The 26,353-nt window shown below is 41.5% G+C and overlaps 2 protein-coding genes across 10 annotated transcripts in view; both read right to left on the bottom strand.

Annotated features, from left to right (window-relative positions):
• The window catches only part of FAM53B (family with sequence similarity 53 member B), a 116,732-nt gene extending 111,759 nt beyond the window's left edge, over positions 1-4,973 (bottom strand). The window contains exon 1 of the mRNA XM_017497853.2: positions 4,843-4,973. The gene's annotated coding sequence lies outside the window, so the exon portion shown is untranslated. The remainder of the gene's footprint in view (positions 1-4,842) is intronic.
• The window catches only part of EEF1AKMT2 (EEF1A lysine methyltransferase 2), a 70,903-nt gene that overhangs the window by 25,878 nt on the left and 18,672 nt on the right, over positions 1-26,353 (bottom strand). For 2 of the 9 annotated variants that reach the window (XM_017497862.2, XR_001816261.2), the window contains one exon: positions 20,729-20,844. In XM_017497862.2, coding sequence (XP_017353351.1) covers positions 20,750-20,844 — 95 coding nt within the window. In that variant the 3' untranslated portion in view covers positions 20,729-20,749. Of the gene's footprint in view, positions 1-9,250; positions 9,587-20,301; positions 20,845-23,383; positions 23,482-24,405; positions 24,514-26,353 lie in introns of those variants that run through there. The other 7 variants (XM_017497867.2, XM_017497861.2, XM_017497863.2 and 4 more) reach the window with 6 other exon arrangements.

The following is a 26,353-nucleotide window of genomic DNA, read 5'->3' as shown; positions in this document are numbered from 1 at the left end:
AAAAAAAAAAAAAAAAAGTAGCCATTGGAAAGGGGAGTGGAGAGGAAAAAGCAGTTAAAAGTTCTAGGTTTTCCTGTGTTGTTAACAAGACTAAACAAAATGTATGCTTTGAGATAAAACAGAACCCAGTGCCTCTATCTTGTGAACACAACCCGGTGTAGGGAAAGCAAGCAGGCTCTGAGGGGCTAGAACTCCTGCCTGGATTTCTGCCTTCCAGCTATGTGGCCTCGGGCCAGCTCCCTGGCCTCTCTGAGCCTCAGCTATAACTGCAGATTTGCTCTGAGAATCAGAGCGTACGCAAAGCCCCGGCCCGGGGTGGGCCTTCAACAACCAGTGGGTGCTGCTATTATTCTGTGAACAATCTGCACCCATTTCAGCTAAATCCTTGGGAATCACATTATAGCAGCACAGGGGAAGAATCTGTTTCTTTGTTTAATGAGAGAACAGAAAGAGTGGGTGGAGAAGTCAGGAGTCAGTCTGCCACTGCACTCTGGGGTCAAATGGGCTGTTTACCAACATGATTTGCTTTCACCCTCCTGAGAGTGGCACTGTGGAAAAAGTCCTTCCCGAGATCACAGATGCCCAAGAGGCAATGTGGTTTCCATGCTATTCCAGCGTGGTCTGGCCAAGCTGTCCCCCATCCCCCCACGCAAAAGGCAGCTTCCCCGCGCAGCCCCCACAGCAGGAGAGAGGGAGAAGCATTAAAGAAGCGGGGGTGCCTGTCACACTTCTCTGTAACCCCTGACGTGATGTGAAATTCTACAAGGTAGACCCTTTGAAATGCAAAATCTTCCAGAGTCCTTCAAATGTGTTTTTATTTTCTCGGGTTCCTAAGGCTGCTTTCAGATCCACCCATCAGCATTTCCCCTCTCAATCAACCCACATTTAAAAAAAAAAAAAAAAAAGAAAGAAAAGGAAAGAAAAACCCAAGGACGTCTCTCAAGTATCTCCAATCACCGCGAGGGGAAGAAAAGAGCATCTTGTCGTCCTTGCATCACTCCAAGACACCCCGAAGCCAAGTTTCCTCTGCAAGATTTCCTCCCATCACTCCGTCACTCAGGATCTTAGAGAACTGTCCTAGATAAGAATCTGAGTTCCCCCCAACCCAAGTTCGGTAAGACAGGCACCAACAAAACCACAACCTGAAATACATGAACCCCAAATCTTGCCCCCAAACCCTGTGCACAGGAGGTTTGGATGAAGCATCAAAGAAGTTACCTTAAAACAAAGTTGTTTGGCAAAGAAAAATACTTCACTGCAAGAACCACCCTAGGGAACGGTAAATTGCTTTTGAATATGGACTTTTCAGTGGCGCAGTCATTAATCATGTTAATGTCAACTTCGCTACAACAAAAATTTTCTAAGCAAGTCTCAGGGCACATCAGCATATCTAAGCCTCTGGGTTTGTTTCCAAAGTTCACCTCCCGGCAGGCAATGAAACTGCTGTTAATGGGGTCGGATATTACAGTGCCGTCCCCAACCTTGGGCCATAATAAAGGTGACTCAGCCATCCAAAAAGAACCCTCAAAATTAGGCAGGATACAAACAAATTATCAGAGAGTCAATGATTTTGGAAAGTGTATTCGCTGGACAAGTTTAAAGAGAAACTCTCCCTGGATGATGGGACGGACATTTCAGGAGTCGTCGAGGGAGAACAATCAGCACTCCTCCCAGCACTCAAGTCCCTGGCCAGACCCTGTTTGGTAGAGTGGAGAAGAGGGCGGCAGCCGGACGAGGCAAGGAGGAGGAGGGTCCAGCAGAGCTAAGCTTCGCCCAGCCCCACCAGCCCCGGCCATGTGCTTCGTGTTGGCAACAAACCGGTTCTTTCAAGAGAGGAGGAGTCTGACAAAAAGGACAGCTGCAGCAAAGCAGAAGCTGAGGGTGAAAACCTCTCCAAAGCCCTGAGCTTGGGATTCTCCCCTAAAGTTAAACAAAACAAACCACCCCTGGGGTTTGCAAGGACTAGTTAATCTATTAGTCTCCCCCTTGCTGGATCAATTAAAGAGAGTCCCTCCACATCTGGTTTCCATCGAAAACCGAAACGTGTATTATCAGCATATTACATAACAAATTATGCCTGCAGGTTTCTTTTATTACACATCCGAGAGGTGTGCATGGTGGCGGTAACGATGGGGGTTGTGTTGATCTGAGTATTTGCTTATTTCAGTCTTTTTACTTAAGGTCAAGAACAAAAAGTTTTCCATACAGTGCGCAATTTAACGGCAGAAAGTGACGATGCCCAGATAAAACATCAACTGAACAATCCGAAGGTGGGCCTAGAGCTCAGTCCTCAGGGCTCAGGGCATTGAGCAGTGGGTGAGAAGGGTGTGCTTTTTAAAAGAGCTCTGCAGCGTCCCCTGCTGCCAGCTCCTAATATTCAAACACAGCCTCCAGAAGGGGAGGAGAGCAGGCTGGCCCTTCCTGAGCTTCAATCAGGGGTCAGGCGCCTGCTCACTGAACCTGCTTAAAGGAACCCAAGCCCACTAGGCTTCAACAGAACGGGGGGATGGGGAGGCTAGGGGACAGTGAGGGAATCAACAAGCGGGAAGGGAAAGAGCCCAGGAAATATAACAGGGCTTCCCATAAAATGTCAAGGAAGCCTAACCACCATGACAACAACAAGGTATCATGAAGCTCGTTCCAAAAAAACTTTATGAAACTTCCAAAATGTTATGTGCAACATACCCTAAGTTGAAAAGAGAAGGGAGAAACTGATTTAAAACATTATGAACGAAGGCAGTGATGTTCTACTTTGTCCTGAGAAGACTGGAACATTCAAGTCCACTTCTGCAGCAGCGAGGTTGCTAGTTTCTATTTAAAATTGATAGTAAAATGGCTGCACATGAATCTCACCTTCTCAAAAAAAATAGGAAGTTGTTGGGCAAATATTTTTGAATTCAAATCGCCTCGTTCTCTGAAGGCACGTTTGAAGAAAAAAATACAGGCCTTCCCCAAGCCTCTCCTTAGCTAGATTCTAACCTGAAAAAGCGCCTGGAAGCTGGATCGGCACACTCCCAGGTGGCATGATGGGTGACAGCCAAGTGCAGACACAGAGTCAAGGGCTACCAATCCTGATCCAAACCTTCCCACTGAATGGGACTATCAGTTGGGACAAGTAGCTGTTTATGTAGTACACAGCCAAAGAGGAAAAAAAACCCTGTAGACCTGCGATTCAGTATCAAACTGTAACTGACACAAGTTACTCTTAAGTAGATGCATTTAAATGAAACCAAAGCCTGGCCTAATAAGGAACACTGAGTTTCACCTGGTTGGCTAACGCCATTCCTTCCCAAGTCCTCAAACCAGGTGGCATCTTTTAAACGAGTCCAGGATCTGGAGCAAGGAGGAATCTCCCTGCCAGCCGGTGGGGACTGCTGGGAACACATATGCTAGCATGTCATTTGGAAGTCTGCTAATATGTTGTAAGCAGCACAAGACGCTTGCCTGGCTTCCCAGGCCAATAAACAATGCCATTCCAACTCCTCAGCAGTCAATAGGAAACAGTCCCTTTTCTCTACCATCCAACAATTCAACAAACATTTGTTCCTGTTGAACAACCGTCAGCCTGGCTCCATCTGCACCCGCTCCTACGAGGCGAGCGCGGCGGCAAAGGCGGCGGCACAAATGCCCACCCCAGGATCCCGGACCCGGAATGCAATCCACTCCGGGGGCCACTTTCCTACCACCACCGAGTCCGGAGACTGTACCGCATGGAAGACTCGGAGTGTGGCCTATAGGAGGCAGAATCCCATTCATCAAACGCTGCAAAGAGCTTTTCTTTGTTCACCATCGTCCTAAGTACAGTACGTGTTAATGAGCCCGGGGGGTCAGATGGAAGAAGCTCGGCTTCAGGGGGTGTCCGAACGCGAGAGACCACCAGTCCGCGCGATTCGTAGCTGCTGCGGCGCCCCGGCCCAGACCACGAGCATTGTTCCCCAAGTCCGAAGACCGGGGTGGAGAGCTGGGGGCTGGGACGTGGGGGGTTCGGGGGGGGGGCGAGAATACACTTGGGACAACACCAACCGCAAACCCTCCCCGGATTCTGGGTGTCCTCGCTTCTTTCGTCTCTGCCCCACCAGGGGAAACCCTGAGCTGGGAATCCGACTCCCACGGGGTTGCAAAATCCAAGACTGGCAAAAATGTGACTGGACCAGTGTGCCTGTGCCGGACGGCCCTTCTCGCCATGTGCAAAAGCCACGCCGGCGCGGACGCCCCCACTCCGCAAGCCCCAGCCGTGGCCACCCCTTGGGCTTCCCCGCCCGGGACAGAACGCCCCCCTCACCCCCATCCTGACCGCCCCGGACAGTCCAGCAGCAGTGGAGCCCGCCGCCTCGCGCCCGCATCCCGGGGGTGGCGGGTGCAAACTTCCGCGAACAAAAGAGTTGCCTGCAAACGATGCGGGAACTTCGGGGCTAAATGGGGCCGCCCGGCTCCCGAGGCTCTGCGCCTCCGCCGCAGCGGCGAGTCCGGGCTCAAGCCGAGACGCGGAGAGGACACCCCTGGGCGCAGTCGTCCCAGCGCCAGCCCGCCCTGGCCTGGGGAGCTTAGACTTTTCCGCCGCAGCCAGGCTGGTTCGTCCCCATGCCTGTGCTCTGACAAGTCCCACGCCTGCAATCAGGGGTGAGACTGAGCGCCCAGAGAAACCGCCCGACCTAACCCAAACGCGAAATAAGGCAGAAAATAAGGAAACCAGCAACATTAGAAAAAAAAAAAAGGCAAGCCCATTGCGCACTCAAGCTGGGCTCCCTCTAGCCGGCGGCCGGGACGCACACGGCCCGGACCTCGCCCGGGGCCAGCCCCCCGGCCACCGCCGCCGCCGCCGCCCGGCCCCGGGTCGCTTACTGTGCGCGGCGGGGCGCTCCGGGCGCGGACCCCGCGCAGTCACCGCCAGCGCTCGCCAAGTCGTCCGGGCTGCCCGCCGCGCGTCCACCGCGCGCACGCTCGCTTGCCGGCGCCGAGCGCTTTGTACGAGCGGCTCCCGGAGAGGAGGAAATCGACTTGTCACTTCCTGAAGTGTTTGCAACTCGTCCTTTTAACCTGCCCCGGCCAGGCCGCCCGCGCCCGCCGCCGCCGCGGGGCCGCCCGACCGCGGCTGCGTGAACTCGGCCCGGCGCTCAGCGGGCGGCGTCGCGGGCCCGGGTGCTCGGCGCGGCGGCGGCGTGCAGGAGCCAGGCGGCGTGCGGCGGCGGGCGAGTGTGCAGTGCGCGCAGCCGCCAGTGGGCGGGGAGTGGGGGGTTCGCGGCGCGCCACTGGCGGGGCTAGAGGGCGTCCTGCGGGCTCAGCCGCGCGCCGCGCTCCCGCCTGCGAAACCCCGGGACGCGGGAAGTGGCCCCGGGCCTGGGCCGCGCCACAGCGGCTGCCCGGGCCCCGCGCCAGTGGCCCTACGGGCTTCTCTCCCCGCCCCCCGCACGAGCCGGGATGAAAACGCTGGGCCGCCTAGGCTTCAGGCGTCCAAGCTTCCGGGTTGTTAGGTGCCGAGGTTCAAAAGAAACGATCACTTCAGTGCCTTGCAGGACAGGGGGCTGGCGGGTGGAGGGGGGGGGACTTGAAGTGTTGTCACAGTTTGGAAAAATAAAGCGCAAGTTTCCTAACTCGGGGCGCTGATCAAAATGAAGGAATGTGTACTTCAGAAGCCACATCCAAAATACATGCAACTGGCGAAGGAAGGATTTGTGGTTGCTAAGCAGAGGCAGAGCATGTTTAGTTCTGTAACTTAGGATGTTGACTTAAGTTCAGGAATGTAACCCTGATAGAATAAGCAGAGTATTTTCATTGTGCTGCTCACCTGGGGGAGGGGATTGTTTTCCTTGTGAAGTGAAGCCCTAGATTTCCCATTACTCCTTCCTACTGGTGTATGTTATTTTATTGACCTTGTATCCAAAAAGCGATTTTTAAAGAGAAGGTTTTTAAAAACTCCCTATGCCTGTTTTGTGTTCTCCTTTGCCAAAAAAACAAAACACCTCATTACTTTACATGGATTGTGTCTGCGCCATTTGAATGGTTCTATTCATAAATCAGGAAACTTTCTGTTGCTTCTAGGAACATTTAATTGGTTTTAATCCAATGTTTCAATCCCAGTATCAAACATAAATGAACAATTAACTTCTTGAGCTTTGTGCACTTGGGAAACTATTACATTTCATGGCTATTGTTAAAATACTTCAGAATATCATCACACTGGACCCATTCTTGTCAGGAAAGCATAAACTGACATCTCCTTTCATACTACAGCTCACTCCACTGAGTTCTGCTGCATGATTAGAATGGACAGCAATCAGTGGAAAGGATGTGAGTCTATTCATTTCAAGTTACATGATGTGGGATAGAGTCAGTTCATCCCAAGAAAGCCAAAATGAACTAATATACACAGTGCAGAATACTAAGATATTGATATCCTTATCCATATTCATTGCTTTTTAAAAATGCATTAAGGGCCAATCTTGAAAGTAGCAAGAACCAAGAACCGAGGATGAACAAAAGGTGGCCCAGGGAATAATCTGAGAATGTTGCTACGCTTAACGGAAAGACTCAGTGTTTCCCTAAAGCCATCTAACTGATGTCACAGAATCACCTCAGCCTTTGAGAGCTTTAAGGACAGAGTTTAATTTACTAACTTTTTATTAGGAAGCCTAGAGTGACTCCTGCTGGCAAACATTCAGTTTATTCCTACAATTACTAGTTCATCAGGTCAACTTAAAAAACAAGATGCAGGGTCCCAAGCCTGGAAACAATTATTACAACCATTATTCTTGTTGCTTTCAGGATGATCTGCGTTTCACATTCCAAGGATGGTGGTCATGGCCAGTTCCTCTGCAGTAACACCTCCTCTGCAACTTAAAGCAGCCTGTTTTTCTGGTTCTGAGGCTTTCTTGAGGCTGTCTAGAACTAATATACTTGTGCTTAAGAAGTTATGCTACTAAACAATGAATAGTTACTTCTCATTTTCTAGATCTGTATCTCCAAAAGCTAAAAATATATACATACATTAAGACCTGTGTCACACTTAACTTTCCATACTATAGGCTCTTCCCACATGATATAATAATCCTACAGCTATATTATAAAACACCCTCATTTCTTAGTGCTCAGCTCCATAGTTCTTTACTATGAAAAACTTTTACCCAAAAGGTAGAGTTCTGCTCAATTCAGAAGAGTAGATAAAAACATAGAACTCTGGATTTAAAGCTGTGTAAAAGCTGCAAAGGGGCAGGGGCACAGATTGTCTACCTTTTTTAAATCTGAAATAGTGGAAACCAAATCAAAACCAGATTTTGCACACAACCAGACACCTAAACACAAATTCATAGGCCAATTTAGGAATAAATCCATAAATAATCTATTACTTATAACTTTTCCATTATCATCAACCAACGCTGACCTGATTAAGGCAGAGAACACCCTGGGAAATATAAAATGCAGGGATCACTTGCAGTCTTTTTTTTTTTTGAGGCAGAGTTTTGCTCTGTTGCCAGGTGCCAGACTGGAGTGCAGTGGCACGATCTTGGCTCACTGCAACCTCCGCCTCCCAGGTTCAAGCAATTCTCCTGCTTCAGCCTCCCAAGTAGCTGGGACTATAGGCAAATGCCACCATGCCCAGCTAATTTTTGTATTTTAGTAGAGACGGGGTTGGCTAGGATGGTCTCTATCTCTTGACCTCAGGATCCGCCCACCTCGACCTCCTAAAGTGTTGGGATTACAGGCGTGAGCCACCATGCCCAGCCCTACTTGCAGTCTTTTACTTCAAGACCAATATATGACAGCCCAGCACCGTGGCAGGCCGTCATATATTGGTCTTGAAGTAAAACTAAATCATAGCACTTTGGAAGGCCGAGGCGGACAGATCACTTGAGGTCAGGAGTTTGAGACTAGCTTGGCCAAGAAAGTGAAACCCCATCTCTACTAAAAATACAAAAATTAGCCAGGCATGGTGGCGGGCGCCTGTAATCCCAGCTACTCAGGTGGCTGAGGCAAGAGAATCGCTTGAACCTGAGAGGCAGAGGTTGCAGTGAGCCAAGAGTGCACCATTGCACTCCAACCTGGGCGGAAAAAAAATATATATGAAAACCATGGATAAAACACAGCAATCCTAGTTCCCCCAAAGGGAGACTACCAAATAGAGGCACACTTATGTGTAAGGTATGCATCACATTTCCACTCAAAACTGCCTGGAAGATATAAACTGAATATGGTCCTATATTATACAGCTCTCCTATTGCAAGTTTAAAGTTCTTAAGCAACAGGAGACAATAAGGGTGTGTTTTATTAAGGGTGTAACCAACTATAACTTGTATCAACAAGCTAATAAAAGTATTCACCTAAGCACATTTGTGCAGGGAGAGTAAAGGTTGGGTTTTGATATGCTCTAAGGAGTTTCCTAGGTAGTTAGTGGGTGTTTTATTTTTATGCCTTTAGAAGCAGATAAATGACGTTCAAAGAAAGAGCTGAGCTTTGAGGCTTGAGCAAGTACCAGCAAATGTTCCGTTTTTCCCATCAAATCTATCTCTATGTATGGTTATAAAAAGAGCTCACCACTAAAAAAAATTATAAACTGGTTTGAGAGAATAACACACTATTCTTTTTAGACTAACAAGTGAACTAAACAAACGTCAAATGTTATACACTGGACCCAACAGCAGTATGCAGATGCACGTGTATTCACCCCTTTATTTGGCTTCCCAAAGCCACTGCCTCTTTGTCACAACCCTTGTATTAAAAGCCAGTCATTCACATTTCACACTGTTCTTTCTACATTTGAAAAGATCTTTTTTAAAGCAGAACCTTTTAAAATTGCTTATAATAAATTATGGGAGGACAGACATCACCAACTCCACCTTAAATATTTTCAAAAAGATTGGTGACTAGAAATATGTTAGCAAAATATACTTATTTGGAAAATATAAGAAGTTTCTGGTTATAGATGGAAATAAAAAATTGGAACCTACAATGGGGACAAATTTTCATGTCTTACTCAGAAAACAAAGTTCTGTAAATTTTCCCACATCTTTTTCCAGCTACAACTAATAACCCTACCTACATTAGCATGTAGGGATCGCATGACGCATTAATCCTTCTGTTCTTTCCTTCCCGTCTTTTTATCCACTGAAGAAAATAAGAAATGAATTATACCTCTGGCTGGAATCATGTATGTGTGTATATACATACATATATACATGATATATACACATACACACTCACCATTTTAAAGAAGTATTTGGTTCCTGAGGACAAAATTACTCTTTGATCCAAGAACTAAATAAAACAAATTTATTTTCATTGAAAAATAACCTCAGCAATGAATTTAATAAAACCAATCTCACTCCTTTGATACAAAACAAGAGTTGAAAGCAGCTTGAAGAGGAGTGACTACTGAGATCAGCGCATGTGAAGCCACACAGCTTTGTAACTGACTGTCTAGCACCATTGAGGTTCGAAAGCATGCCAGCTGGGCCAGCATTGTGCACCACAAAGTATGGGTTGTGAGCCTAAGTCCTGAGCACAAACCCTGCTTTCCGAGTTGGCAGGTGCTGAAAACACAGCAAATGTCACGCTTGCAACTCACTGGATGGAAGAGCTCTCGTAAAGTAAGCTAAAAAGAACAGAGTAACAGTTAAAACTTATTTCAACTTCATATTATCTTTTTTTTTCAAAGTTAATAGTAGCTACAAGAAAACATAACCATGAATAACAATTATGTATGGTAAATAAAAAGCTTTTAAAAAAAAAGTGTAATATTGCTTATACCCATTACTGGAGATGAAAAAAAAAAAGTGTAATAAAGGCTTTTCACTATCTACATTCAAAGTAAATGGCATATGTAAAACTTACTAAACCTATTTTATTATTCTAATACTAAGGTTCAAAAGCATAATCCCTAATCAGTTTATGATCTTACATGAAGTAGATTCTAATTATTATCATTATAACATGGTAGTTCTCTAGTTTGCTTTAGTTACCCCACCAAAAACATATCTAAAAATAAACTATAGTATTTTCATATTGCTATATTATAAATTGCATTTAATCTACAAAATATTTTAACTGTAGACCAGGCTAAATGTTTATGTTACCATCTTCAAACGAAACCATTTCAACTTTTTTTTCTCAAATATTCTTTAGTGGAATTCACATTCAGTATTTGAGACACAAGCTCAAAACTTAATTTTTCTCTTGTCAACTATCTGCCATAAGTCATTGCCTCAAGAAAAATCTGTTTTTAATTCATCCCTAGTGATATGCTCAAAGCTACTGCTCTCCCGCCTTTCCCCCTAAAAATGAAACTGAGTAAATTTTATTTTCATTAGGTAAAAAGGAAACTAAAACTAGATACAGTTGGTGATTTCACAGAGCTTAAAAACCCAATCTAAAGGCTCAACCCTTTGGATTTAAAATGTCAAAAGAAATCAGTCTCTAGTTCTAAAGGGTAGAACATTCCTGGGAGCAGTATGAAAAGAACAGTTAGCCTATATACTAGCCTATGAATTTCTTAACTCTCCTCAGCAGTTCATCAATCTATTATTTTAACCAAAAGCAAAGATTTTTTGTTTGAATTCATACCCATGAATGTTCTGAGAGAGACTAGCTTGCTGATTCTCTATGTGTGCAACCTGCAGCTATAGTTTAGACCTAAAACACAAAAGAATTGATATGAATGAGAAGTTGGCTTGCTATTCTAATTACTAGCTTACAACTTCTCTGAACTTTTGCAAAGGACAAAAACGAAACAAAACAAAAACACCTTGATTAAAAGCAGGTGAGTCAACCACTGTACTGTTAAACTACCTAATGTAAAGACACTTTGATTATGTTCTGTCCTAACGAAGTACATCATATCATATTGACCTCAACTCTGTATAACTTTCTTAAAATGGTTCAAAGACTACAACGCTCTAGAATTAACTAGAGAAAGCAACATGGCTATGGCCAACATATCTACAGTCATTATACTAAGCCTTCTAGACATTGAGATATTCATGTAACCACCAATTCGAAGGTTAAAGAAATAAACCTGAAAAACCAAATGTATTCTTTTTCTTTTTTTTGGAGGCAGGGTCTCGTTCTGTTGCCCAGACTGGAATACAGGGGCACAATCTCGGCTCACTGCAACCTCTGCCTCCTGGGTTTAAACAATTCTCCTGCCTCAGCCTCCCAAGTAGCTGGGACTACAAGCACACACCACCATGCCTGGCTAATTTTTTGTATTTCAGTAGAGATGGGGTTTTACCATGTTGCTAAGGCTGGTCTCAAACTCCTGAGCTCAGGCAATCCACCTACCTCAGCCTCCCAAGGTGCCAGGATAACAGGTGTGAACCACCGCGTCTGCCCAAACCAAATGTTTAGAGTAGCATAAACAACTGATTCACCATACTTTTTATACACTACACTGGTCCTAGTTCTAAACTAAGGACAAATCAGATAAACTAAAGTATTACTCAACATTAAACTTGAAAATGTCACTGTGAACGGCACTGTAAACTTAAAGCAAAGAAAATAAACCTGAGTCACTGATCAAGGAAATCAAATCTGGATGATGTAAGGTAGAAATCAAGTATAAAATCTTAGCTCACTGCTTCCTAAATGGCCAATACAAGACCCAAATCCAGTTCAACACTTTCATTAAACCTAATACTACCAGCTTCCTAATGCATGACCCTATGGGAACATGCTCTTGGTTCCTTTGTCTGATGTCACTTGGAATAATGCCTTGGCACTCAGACCTAATGAAGGAAAATATATCATATCTTTGTCCATTTGGCTTCAATTCAACTGCATTCACATTAACATTTTTCTCCATCATACCTGCATTTCTTAGTGAAAAATTGCTGAGGTCAGGCGTGGTGGCTCACACCTGTAATCTAGCACTTTGGGAGGCCAAGGCGGGAGGATTGTTAGAGGCAAGGAGTTCAAGACCAGTCTGGGTAACATGGCAAAACCCTGTCTCTATAAAAATTACAAAAATAGCTGCATGTGGTGGGACATGCCTATGGTCCCACCTACTAGGGAGGCTGAGGTGGGAGAATCACTTGAGCCCAGGAGATTGAGGTTGCAATGAGCCATGACTGCACCACTGCACTCCAACCTGGGTGACACAACGAGACCCTGTCTCAAAAAAAAAAAAAAAAAAATTTACCACTTAAAACAGATAATGATCTAAATCCAAGGGGTATTCTTAATCTCTGCTGATTCTTAATCATAAAGGACATTTCATGAAAATCTGGTATTATAATATCTGATCCTTATTTCTTAAGGGGTTGAAAAAGAAAAGGTACTTCAAGCCCAGCACAGTGGGAGTCCCAGCTACTCCACTGGGAGGTTGAGGCAGAAGAACTGATTGAGGCCAGGAGTTTGAGTCGAGCCCAGGCAATACAGTGAGACTTGGTCTATTAAATCAATAAATAAATTAGTGCTTCAGTACCAGCCCCAGCTAGACACTAAGGAAGAGGCAGCTACACAGTGTGATCTCTAAGGTTCTGAAAGGCCTGCCTGTTCTAAACTTTCCCTCTCACTCATCTAGCACTCCTCCTCTCTTCACTCATTTAATCACTCCTAGAACACAAATGTCTACAATGGAACTGAATATATTAAAACCGTGGCACTGAGGAGTAAAATCTCAAACAATTCAACAATTAGCTCCATGGAAAGAAGGGTCCTTGGAGGAAAGACCATTGATTTGGCCTTGGTGTGTGCTAGGAATCCCGCTATGCTGCTTCACATTTCTCACCTAATATTCACATTCCTAATATGTGGGGTCTAAACCACTCTCTCCAAGCTGTTCCAAAGAAATGCAGGGAAGGGAAACCAACCTTAAGTACCTACTGTACAGAAGGCAATTTGCTAGCACCTTTAACATACTGCAGTTTCACTGGGGAAGTAAGCAGTTACAGAGACAAACTGAGAGAGGCATGGGGCATAAGAAAGGCAGACCCATGTACTATACTGAAGCATGGCCTCTATGTGGCATGAGATGGTAGATGCCTGGGACATTAGAGTGGCAAATTAGGTCATCTGTGTGTAGTCTGTGTCTTATATAAAAAAAAACAAAAGCCCGTATTGGGGAGATTCCTCAAATTTATCACAAGTTTCCTAAAGCCCAATCCTGATCTCAATCTATTTTAAAAATTGAAGTGGAAAAGGCCAGGCACAGTGTCTCAGGCTTGTAATCCCAACACTTTGGAAGGCCGAAGCAGGCGGATCACCTGAGGTTGGGAGTTCATGACCAGCCTGACCTACATGGAGAAAAAAAAAATCTAAAATTAGCCAGGCGGGGTGGCGCATGCCTGTAATCCCAGCTTTTCAGGAGGCTGAGGCAGAAGAATCACTTTAGCCTGGGAGGCGGAGGTTGTAGTGAGATGAGATGGCGCCATTGAACCCCAGCCTGGGCAACAAGAGCGAAACTCTGTCTCAAAAAAAAAAAAAAAAAAGTGGAAGTGGACTAAACAATAAAATGTAAATTTCTGAGTTTCCTGGATATTTCTCGGCCAGGCACAGTGGCTCAAGTCTGTAATCTCAGCACTTTGAGAGGCTGAGGCAGGAGGATCACTTGAGCTCCGGAGTTCAAGACCAGCCTAGGCAACATAGTGAGACTCCCCCAACTCTACAAAAAATAGAAAAATTAGTCTGACATGGTGGCATGCACCTGTAGTCCCAGTTACTAAGGAGGCTGAGGCAGAAGGATCGCTTAAGCCTGGGAGGTCAAAGCTGCAGTAAGTCATGATCACACCATGGCACTCCAGCCTGGGTGACAGAGTGAGACCCTATCTCAAAAAAAAACCTCTGGTCAAATGCATACAAACTTATCAAATATATATCAGAGAAAATATTCAAATTCAAACTTTAAGGAAACATGGACAAAGATTATTTAGATTTTTTTAGACTGAATACTCATCTGACTGCTTCAAATATTTTATGTACATATGTATATATGAGTACAGATACTTTGGTTTAAAAGAACCATCAAGTTACCTAACAACTGATAGTCAACAAATGGAGTATTCAATCTACCCATAAATACAAGCAATGCTTGAACAACATGGGTTTCAACTATGTGGGTCCACTTATACTTGGCTTTTTTCAAACAAACTCAGATCGGGAATACAATATGCTTGGGATGCAAAACTCACATATGTATAGATTTGGTTATAAGTGGGTGGTCCCGGTGTCCCTCATGCATACCGAGAGACAGCTATACTAGAAGCCTATTTTGTAGGGCTTTTTCTAAGCCTCAATCAATTTCAGGAGTGTTATGGACTGAATGTTGGATTTCTCCTAAAATCCACATATTGAGGCCCTAACCCCCCTCCCTTACTGTGATGGTATCTGGAGATAGGACCTTCGTGAAAAAATTAAGGTTAGAGTAGGGCATGAGAGTGAGGTCCTCAGGATGGGGTTAGTGCTCTTTGTTTTGTTTTTGTTTTTGTTTCAAGATGGAATTTTGTTCTGTCGCCCAGGCAGGAGTGCACTGGTGTGATCTCAGCTCACTGCAACCTCCACCTCCTAGGTTCCAGCAATTCTCCTGCCTCAGCCTCCCCAGTAGCTGGGACTAAAGGCATGCGCCACCACGCCCAGCTAATTTTTCTATTTTTAGTAGAGATGGGGTTTTGCCATGTTGGCCAGGCTGGTCTCGAACTACTAACCTCAGGTGATCTGCCCTCCTTGGCCTCCCAAAGTGCTAGGATTACAGGCATGAGCCATCATGCCCGGCCGGGGTTAGTGCTCTTTATAAGAAGAGACACCAGAGAGCTTATGTGCCTTCTCTCCCCTCCAACTCTACTGCACACAAAGAAGTCACGGAGACACACAAGGAGATGGCAGTCACCTACAAGCCTAGAGAAGAGGCCTTAAAATAAAACTACCTTGCCAGCATGACGATCTTGGAATTCCAGCCTTCAGAACTAACTTTCTAGAAATAAATTTCTGTTGTTTAAGCCACCAAGTTTATGGTATTTTATTATGGCAACATGAGCTGACAAGGATACAGAACTTTAAATATCACCTAAGTGCCCTTGTTTTATGGAGAGAAAAACTGAAGACCAAAAAAGGAAAGTGACTTGGCTACATCTAATCATTTTTTCTCCAAAACTTAATATTTTAAAAAATAACTTGCTTGACATCTATCCTATTGCTTACCAGATTTTAACAATTACCTGCAGTTATAAAATGAAAGGAACCAAAATAAATACAACTGAATTTCAGGTTCAGAAAATAATCTGCTTAGTTCATTGCAAATAATGAAATGATCTTACTTCTGCTACATAATGTCTTCATCGTACAAATTCCAATAGGAAACCTTAGCTCACTAACTGAATAATGGGGGAAGACAGGTACTTCCAATTACAAAGCCAAGAAGAATTCTGTCCTATCTCTTAAACAAACTATATTACCAATTGTTTGATCCAACTGGCTCTCTCACTGAATCTGGGCTTTCCCTGTAGGCCTGTTGGGGTTTACAGAGGGGATAAGCACCTTGTGTGCCTTGCTTATGACTGCTTCTCAAAAATCAAAATATTACTGTCATTCAAAATAACAGTATAAAAGCAGTTTCACTGAAACACAAATAGATCTCTAAGGTTCTATTTATAAATAGCACCACATGCAGTTTTCACTCACAATTTCAGGCCTTTCTTCCAAAGCTTGCATATAGCTCTTTAATTCCACCAAGTATGTTTTATTAAATACCATATTATAATTTTTCCCCATTCAGACACCAATTAGGCTTCTTATTGAAATCATATAAGGAAAACCTAATTATCACTGTTTCAATGCATCTAAATTTATTTCATTCCCAAAATCAACAGAGTAGGGGCTAGGTGCTGTCGCAGCAAGGCAGACGGATATGGAGTATAAACTGCTCTTTCCTCCACTCTTCCTTCCCCTACTCCACCCCTCAAAGTTCTACGGTTGGAAATCATCCTAACATTTTTTCATCCTAACATTTTTTTAGCCAGGATGTACTAAAATTAGATGGGAACAAAGGCCTGACATTTTCCTATTAGCAGAAGGGTTAGGAGGAAAATGTGAACTGACAGCACCCACACTCTTCTACATTTAGCCTCTTCCTCCCGACAATTCCCTCCTCCATGCAGCAGTAAGGCAGGCAAAAGCTGGGGAACTACAGCCATCCCACACCATTTCAATTCTGCTATCACCATTGATGATAAACTGCCTGATCTGTAATACATTAATGAAAAGTGAGAAATACAGTTCATAGTCCCCTTACTCAACCAGAGTATTTCGTATTTTTTCCTAACCTACTCAATACTAACTGCCGGATTATGTGTAAATTTTTACATATTTGGGAAAACAGATGTACTAGATTCGCTTTTCTTAAGATGCTTCCAGATAGCATGAACAATAAAGATCACTCACTAAAATACTTATCATTTGCTGATATGGTACGGTAATAATAGAACAGAACATGGAAGAATTTATCATTTCTCATCTCTTCAGAAAACAAAGAAATCATTTCTTTTGAAAACAAAAATGTAGATTTTGGCTTTTTATTTCTTCCTCTAACAAGCTAGGCAAGTAATTTGCAAATACTTGAGGGCTCAATTGATCTCCTAGTTGTAAGACTTTTTTTACAATGGTATCAGCATGACAAAAGTACATTCTGCCAGCCTACACATCTCAGTTTTTGAAGTTCTACTCCATAAAAGCAGGATAGGATACTGATACATTCATGTCTTAGGAATTATTCCTATCTTTTTAAGTTTATTTCCCTGGGCCTAAACTATAGTGACAGCTCAAAATTCAGCTAGAGAAGTCCTTTTAATGATCAGTCTAATGCACCGTGTTGTAAAAGATTTTTAAAACTCAGTGAGTACTGACTCAAGCTCTCTTTTTTTCCTGGTTACTGGAGCCCATCTTGACATCTAAGCTGGAAATGAATGATCTTTCAACAACACTCCAGGGATTTTGCTAAGGTCATATTCAATCATTCATTAGGCTTCTTACCCGACGCTTTTCAGGGTTCCATTGTAGAGCTGGTTTTATTCAGCATTTATGTAGCCTGTGGGCTTGGGTATTTGTCTGCTTGATGTTGAGTTTCATTTCTATGCCCCGAACATAGGAATCCATCAATTGACCAAAGAATTTCCAACTATTCTTTTACTTTTCTAACAAATTGCATGGTGTATATGAAGAATAAATTAGCATTAATTTTCTTCCATTAACTGTTAATAAAACATGCTGATGGGCTCCCCCTTCTTCTATGGACATCTCTGTTTCCTGCCTAGCCAAGAGAAATGTAAGGATTTCCTAATTTTTTCCCATTATGCAATTGTCTTTCAGCCACATATGCTCCTCACCTCCCACAATCAAGCTCTAGGTCACAGGCAGCCTTCATTCAGTGAAGTGTACTAGACAAGACTTCTTTCAGAGCCCATCAACAGCCCCCTCCCACACACAGACACACAATTAGCTAAAGAGGTTACTACTGTGAACACAAGACACTTGGTCTCATACTCTTAAAGTAGAGGGCTATCCAGGAGCACATACACTTTAGCTTACAGAGCCAAAAACAGGAAATCAAACCCCAGGGCTCTCCCCTGGAGACAAACTGTTCACATTTGTACAGATTTTCATTGCAGGCCACCAGACAGAGAGAGAGAAAGACACACACATACACACACACAATTCGTAAAATAAAATTACTTAAAAGAACATAAATGAAAGTCATTAACATAGGCAGGAATATGCTATTTCTCTGTATACCAACTTGAAGAAAATTATTTCAAGGCCATATGAAACTTAACTACTAATGCAGGTTCCTTAAAAATTGAGGTTTCTGTTATACTCTGGATAAAAGTGAACTGAGGTCAACATAAAGTACTGCATTACAGTATCATAGAAATTTAAAAATAAGTCAGTCCACCGAAGCACATAACTCATAAAAAAATGGAAAGTCTTTTGCATATACTTAGCTCCCTTATTTCTTCAAAAAAAAAAAAAAAAACCCAGAAGATTGTAAGCATACCACAGATGAAGAAAAAAGGAAAACTCGGTGCCACTACAATGAGAAAAAAATCATTCAAGGACAGTTTGTACTTATTTTTAAATGGCTTTAGTCAGGCTGCCAAGAGTGATATCAGGTTTGATTCTCACATACATAAATACCAGTCCCAAAAAGCAACTCTAACTTGTGCACCTGGCTTAAAACAAAATGTACCAAAAACTTTCTATTTGCTAATTGGTGTGACCCACCCATTCAGGCCTCAGTTCCCTTTGGACTTGCATACGCACTTCCTACACACAGAAGTGGCCTGTTCTGCAGCAGTAACATCATAATGAAAAGCAACAATTCTGTGCAGGCTCTACAGAGAAATCTCGTTTGCATTTCAAACAAGTTTCCTCAAAATAAGTGTCTTTTGATTAAATGAAATTACAATTCCAAATTCTTATCCACAGAAAACAGAATTCACTACATAGCTTACTGCACCTTTTTATAACTGCATAATTTCTGTCACAGTTACCCACATATTTATACAATTTACCAATGCTAAGTTAACTAATGTATTTATGGTTTGTTTCAGGAACCTGGGGACATTTGCTGACCTGTGAAATTATGTGAAAATATTAATTTCTTATTGGCATTTTTCGACCTTCTATTTGTTCTGGTTTTAGTCCTAAGGAGGCTAGCTTCCAGGAGGATTAGAGTAATAAGAAGAGATGACAACTTCCTTTTCCTAACCTTATCAAAAGCTCTATGATTAAAAAAAAAAAAACTTCACCTTTGCAAATGGCACAAACACGCCCCAAACAGTGACTCGAAAAGCTTTCCAACAAACAACCATTCCAAGCTTTCTGTGAATAAAACTCAACATCTCAGTCTAGTCACACAGAAAGCCTAGTCTGTAGGATTAGTGCATTAAAATAGCATATACTTAACTCAAAATCCTAAAAAAGTACTTAACTATATTTAAAATAGAAGAATATTATGTGAAAAAAAAAAACAAAGACCAGATCTCAAAAACTATGAAATTTTCTACAGTTTAAGATGTGCTATCGGCTGGGCGTGGTGGCTCACGCCTGTAATCCAAGCACTTTGTGGAGGCCAAGGCGGCGGATCACCTGATGTCGGGAGTTTAAGACCAGCCTGACCAACACGTTGAAACCCCATATTTAAAAAAAAAAGATGTGCTATCTTACAAAAATCAACACAGTTTTGTAAAAAATTTAAATTGCATGTATTTTGAAATAATTTTTCACTTTTTACATGTTGAAAATAAAAGCTTTTCAAAAAATGTTATTTTTCTTTAAAGTCCACATACATGTCTTCAACTATCTTGTCTTAATGGTTGGACAATGTTGGTCTAAATATAAAACTCACTCCCCCACCTACCCCTCCCCAAAAAGAAAAAGGACATAATGTTAGACTTATTCAATACAGGAGTAATATTTGCCAGATAAACAAAAATTCTGTTAGTTATGGTACCCAATAGGCCCACAAAGTTGAAAATCATCAAAAAATTTTGTAAAAATTTGTATTATGGCTCCAATATTAAAATATTACCATAAATTCAAAATGGCATTAAGTATGAATATGCCTTATCTTTTCAAAAACATTAATAAACTGTTTCTCTTGCTACATTAGCCACCAACTAGAACATCTTTGTGGATGTAATGCTGCAGGCTTATATAACTTACACTGCCTTTTCACAGAGGAATGACAAAATTCTTAATAGAGGCAAGTCTTTGAGTAAGGAGACGGGGAAAAGTAATGAGGGATGATATGAGACAGACTTAGCTGACTGCTATTCTGAAACTCCACAGAAGGACACTAACAAAATAACTACCCATCTTTTCTAACTGAACTTTATATGTAATAATCATAGGTCTCCAGCTGAACTGTAAATGCTATAAAGCAGAGACTGAGCACCTATGAGGCAGAACATGCTAGGAGAAGAGAATGTGTTTTAAAGTCGCACAGACCCAGATAAAAATCCTGGCTCCGTCCTGTACTGTTTGACTTCATCAAAGTGACATCACTTCTCTCAGTTTCCTTTTTCTTACAGGTAGAAACAAGAAGGAGCAATGCATACCTCAAGAAGATATTGAAAACATTCAATTACTTAATAAGACAACTTAACATAATGCTAGCAAATGATAATATCCCTTAGTTCTCTTTCCTTCTACTACCTGTTTATCCCTTATAGGGTGTAGAAGACCACAGCTACAAAATGCAGGCTTGGTAACTTTTGAGCAACTGATACATTTCTCTGATTTTGTTTAACTATATACATAAAGGTAAGAGGCCTTTCCTCAGGTATTAACTAATTTTAAAAATAACCACCATCCAACACAAAATAGTATTTCTTGTTATATTTTATAAATAGTCAAAATACTAAGAAAGTTGTTTGCTTATTATTCTGGTGTTGGAATAATTTGGTCAAATATTCATAAATAGTTACATTCAATCCAACTTTACAAAGGCACAAAAATCAAGAACACATGCTTTCTATAAACTCATTTACTACTTTAAAGTTTTTAACTGTTTGCAGTTAAACTTTTTTAATCAAAAAGAAAACCATTTACATTTCAAATACAAAAGAAAATTAAAAATTATTCTTGATTGATCTCTAAAACCCAACCACTTAGGTGCTCATCATTATTTTCTTTTACCAATCCATTATACTCTATTCAACATGTGCAACCTGTGTACTTACTAAGCATTTATTTGCACATGGATTTTCTGTGTCAGGGTAACTTTGCTGCGTAGATTCTGTGTAGCTACCTGAATCTGTCCAAGAAAGTCTCACATTTTTTGGAAAACCAATGCTGCTACACTGTTTCCAGATCTGCCTCCAAAGCTGAACTTGGGGGTTGGCAGCTCTTCGAAAAGTTCAAATCCTGTCAGACAAAATTAAAATACTTTTATTAAAGACTGAATCTCATAGTTACATTTATTTATATACATGCATTAACACTGTACTTTTAAACCCATTATAAAACAATGATTCCAAACTCTATATTGTGCTGAATTTCATTTCACGATTTTTCAATTCTACTACGTACATAGAGCATATGTATGCACACCCAAAACCACTTTGAATTTAACAAGGAAAAGACAAGACCAAAAACAAATTGCAAAAAACAGGCTTTCCATTCACATCCCATTTTCTCCGCTTCCTGTTTATCATCCCTGCAAAGCTATATCTCTGTTAGCCTCTATCACCTCAGTTGTGGGAAGCAGCTAGCATGTGCCAAGTTTTGTTTGTGTGTTTGTTTTTGAGGTGGAGTCTTACTCCATCACCCAGTCTGGAGTGCAGTGGCACAAGCTCAGCTCACTCCAACCTCTGCCTCCTGTGTTCAATCGATTCTCGTGCCTCAGCCTCCCGAGTAGCTGGAATTACAGGTACACGTCATCACACCTGGCTAATTTTTTGTATTTTTAGTAGAGACGGGGTTTTGCCATGTTGGTCAGGCTGGTCTGGAACTCCTGACCTCAAGTGATAGACCCACCTCAGCCTCCCAAAGTACTGGGATTACAGGCGTGAGCCACATCGCCTGGCCCTGTGTTAAGTTCTTATTATGTGCCAGGCATTATTTGATTTATATGTAGTAATCTAAATAATTCACACTACACATACAAAAGCATTTAATACAGAAAGGCAAAATAACATGGAAATATAAATGAATTTGCAGAAGACGAAAAACTTCTGGAGAAGGATGGTGATAACAATTGCACAAAAATTTAAGTGTACTTAATACCACAGAAGTGTACACTTAAAAATGGTTATAAAATGATATATATATTTCAGCAGAATTAAAAACAATAATTTATAACAAAAATGAAGACTCAAACTAAACTAATAAAGGGCCTGGAAGACAAGAAACTAATAACTTTCAAAGCATCACAGTATAGTTTAAAAAAAAATTAACTTGGAATCTAAAATCCTAGGTGCAAGTCTCAGTTTTACCACTTACTAAATGAGACAGGCTATCAAGTTACCTCTACCATGATCCTGAGTTCTATGCAAAGAGGCTACTTAGTAATAACAATGCCCACCCCCACTCCCATCAAATTCACTGGATTTTTTAAAGATCCAAATCAGATAATGTAGTGTTTTCCAGCCAGGCGCAGTGGCTCATGTCTGTAATCCCAGCACTTTGGGGGGCCACAGTGGGAGGATCACCTGAGGTTGGGAGGTTGAGACCAACATGATCAACATGGAGAAACTCCATCTCTACTAAAAATACAAAATTAGCCAGGCGTGGTGGCACATGCCTGTAATCCCAGCTACTCGGGAGGCTGAGGCAGGAGAATCGCTGGAACCCAGGAGGTGGAGGTTGCACTCCAGCCTGAACAATAAGAGTGAAACTCCATCTCAAAAAAAAAAGGGGGGGGGCATGTAGTGTTATATTTTTCTAAACTATAAAATAAAGTGTTTTATTATTTTGCTTTTAAAAAGGCCAAGCACAGTGGCTCACGCCTGTAATCCCAACACTTTGGGAGGCAAAGGCAGGCAAATCACCTGAGGTCAGGAGTTCGAGACCAGCTTGGCCAACATGGCAAAACCCCGTCTCTACTATAAATACAAAAAATTAGCTGGGCGTGGTGACTCACACCTATAGTCCCAGCTACTTGGGAGGCTGAGGCAGGATAATCGCTTGAACCCAGGAGGCAGAGGTTGCAGTGAGCAGAGATCGCCCCATTGCATTCCAACCTGAGCAACAGGGGAAGGTTTCATCTCAAAAAATTAATTAATTGATTAAAATAATAAAATAAAATAAAACAAATAAAGCTGTAAGGTCACTTACTAAGATGCCAACCAGGGCCAGGCATGGTATAATCCCAGCACTTTGGGAGGCCAAGGTGGGCAGCTCTTTTGAGGCCAGGAATTTGAGACCGGCCTGGACAACATGGTGAAACCCCATCTCTACAATAAATACCAAAAAAAAGCTGTTGTGGTGACCTGCACCTGTGCACCTGTAGTCCCAGCTAATTGGGAGGCTGAGGTGGGAGATTGCCAGGTGACAGAGGCTGTGGTAAGCCAAGATTATGCCACTGCACTCCAGCCTGGGCAACAGATCCAGGCTCTGTCTCAAAATAAATTTAAAAATTAAAGTAAAATAAAATGCCAATCAAGGTTTTCCCTCATTGATGGATCTATTAGTTTTGGAATTTTTTTTTCTTGAGGCAAGGGTGGGGTTCTGTATTTTCTAGATTTCCATGCTTTGAGCTCAAATAACTCTTGTAAACAGAAAAAAATGTTTAAAATAATGTATACTGGCCAGGTGCAGTGGCTCAGGCCTCTAATCCCAGCACTTTGGGAGGCCCAGGTGGGAGAATCACTTGAGCCCAGGAGTTCAAGACCAGCCTGGACAACATGGCAAAATCCTGTCTCTACTAAAAATATAAAAATTATCCAGGCATGATGATGTGCACCTGTAGTTCCAGCTACTCAGGAGGCTGAAGTGGAAAGATCGCTTGAGCCCAGGAAGTCAAGGCTGCAGGGAGCCAAAATCCTGCCACTGCACTCCAACCTGGGCAACAGAGAGAAATAGAGAGACTCTGTCTCGAAAAAAAAAAAGAAAGAAAAGTTATATTATTGCATCAATTGGTCTATCATACTGTTTCATTATACATCCTAATTCACGTTCTTCATCTAATTTCACCAAATATTAATAACTAAACATTAAAATGCTTATTGTAAGAAAACTTCCAAATTAGGACATTCCTTTTAATAAAATAATATGATGTATCTTAATGCTGGAAAATGCAGGCATTATGTTGGGTACATACATAGTTATACACCCATATTTGTTTTCAAAAATTTTACAAATGCTTTGGATGTTTAATAATACAAATTTTCTGTCTGTATAAATTTTCCAGGACTAACTTTTTAACTCCTTGAACTAACCCTACAGAATTGGAATTATTATATTTCAAGATAGAATACATCAAAAATATTAACAGTGGCTGTACTCCACTGATGACAAACAAATTGTTTTAATTATTATTTTTTTTTTTTTTTTTTTTTTGAGACGGAGTTTCGCTCTTGTTACCCAGGCTGGAGTGCAATGGCACGATCTCGGCTCATCGCAACCTCCACCTCCTGGGTTCAGGCAATTCTCCTGCCTCAGCCTCCTGAGTAGCTGGGACTACAGGCACGCGCCACCATGCCCAGCTAATTTTTTGTATTTTTAGTAGAGACGGGGTTTCACCATGTTGACCAGGATGGTCTCGATCTCTTGACCTCGTGATCCACCCGCCTCGGCCTCCCAAAGTGCTGGGATTACAAGCTTGAGCCACCGTGCCCGGCCTGTTTTAATTATTTTAATCTGTATATTTATATGTTGATATTATTGATATTTTTCAATTATTTAAATAATAAATTTGAATTACTTTTTCTTTTAAAAGACAGGTCCCCAAACCAGGGTAGGTTCAGAAAGACTCCTTTAAACTACTTCTAAAGTTAGAGGGGTTGTTACTGTTTTCGTTCTTTCATTGCCATAAAGTCAAGTCCCTTGGACATCAAATTAGAACATGGGCAAGTGGTTCCAGGTAACCCTCACCAAAACAAATGATAACACAAAGTATTTGCATAATCAGGGGTATCATGGAAAAAAATGAAAGATCTGTTTCAACAGTTTTATGAACATTTATATTTCAAATAAGAAAAGAACCTTAAAAGATTGGTGAAACAAGCTTTATTCTATGCAAAGAGAATGTGGCAGCCAATTTGAGTCGTCAGAAACAAGACCTTTGGCAGTGACGCATGCAGCAGTGTATTCTGTTACTTTCCCGTATCTAACTCCAAATACCATTTTCTAAGGGACTCATACCTAAAAAATGTTTTCAATTGTGTATAACTATTTATATAACGTTTCCCGTTATAACATTTCGCTTAAATACTGTATTTAGCTCTAAAATTGAACATAAAGAGTTTACTCAATAGTTTTCAGACACAGACACATTTTTAAGTACTCTAACCAGGCTAAAGTCTGTTCCTCATTATCAAAGACAGACAAATATGTTTTTGTCTGCGGGTTCTAGGAGTAAAAAAGAACACCTGTATTTAAAAACCAGAAAAGAAACTTGCCCTACACAGTGTAACTCTGAGCATTCATTAAAACTGTCAAGGTTCAGGAAGAGGAAAAGCCTATTGATACAGGGCCTCAACAGTTCTAAAGGAAACAAATTTAACATGGGGGATAATAAAATAAATGGCATGAAATAAAAGACAATAAATCACATATAATTCTTGTTTTCCAGAGGCAATAGTAATGAAGCCATAAGCTCACATTTCTAGCCTCAAACACTTCAGGTTTTACATTAAGTAATCTGTCAAAGCCATTGAACACACACAAAAGGACATGTGTTAAGTGTTCTCCTAGCCTGTTCCCTTAATACTAAAAAGAAAACAAACTCTAAAATAAGGTATATGCAGTGCGGTTATAAATAATGGTGCCCAGTAAACTACTCTCTTGAGGTAATTCACCTCCCGTTAGCTTGTGACAACTGAGATTCAAAATTTAACCAAATATTGAATACCATATTATTTACCCAAGACTCCAGCCTGAAAATTTCTCCTATTCTATCAAAAAAAAAAAAAAAAAAAAAAAAAAAAAAAAAAAAAAAAAAAAAAATTAAACAAAAAAAACAAAAAAAAAAAAAAAAGTGCAGGATCTGGAATAAAAAAGAAAAGGGAGGGATAAAAACCTAATCTAAAAGGATTCTAAGGAGAAAACAAGCAAATATCTGTAGATTCTCAAGATACATTTCCAGAAATGGCTGTGCACTATATGAACAAACTGGCAGATAAAATATTTCTTAAAAAATGCAAGGAACAGTCTGCCAGAGAAGTCAAAATATTCTGTGTGTAGATTACAGATTCTCATTTCTCACAAGATTCCCCCTAAGTAGACACTGCACTAATTACACTTTGCTAACTAGGCAAAAAAGGATCCTGCCTCAGCACCAGAATCTTCTATCAATTCCATACATTTTAATTCTGTGTAATCTTAAAAATAATTGTTTTATATCCTCTGAAAACAAGAATTGTTCTATAATCTCTGAATACCTAAATGACCACTAGGGTAAGACAGCTAAAGTATCTATAAAATTAAAACTCTCATCTTGTAAGACAAAAGTACTTCTTCCATTTGCATTATTATGGATTTGCCAGTAAATCAGTGCACTGAAGTCACAAGCACAATATATGTGCTTTTGTTTCAGTCTATAAATAATAGATTATATACCTTAAATAAAAGATTGTGGCTGGGCGAGGTGGTTCATGCCTATAATCCCAGCACTTTGGGAGGCCAAGGCAGATAATCACCTGAGGTCAGTAGTTCGAGATCAGCCTGACCCATATGATGAAACCCCATCTCTACTAAAACTACAAAAATTAGT

The sequence above is a fragment of the Cebus imitator genome, unplaced genomic scaffold (assembly GCF_001604975.1).
Source record: "Cebus imitator isolate Cc_AM_T3 unplaced genomic scaffold, Cebus_imitator-1.0 Scaffold235, whole genome shotgun sequence".
Taxonomy (NCBI): Eukaryota; Metazoa; Chordata; class Mammalia; order Primates; family Cebidae; genus Cebus; species Cebus imitator.
Note: the sequence above shows the minus strand (reverse complement) of the source record. Positions and strands in the feature narration are given on the sequence as shown.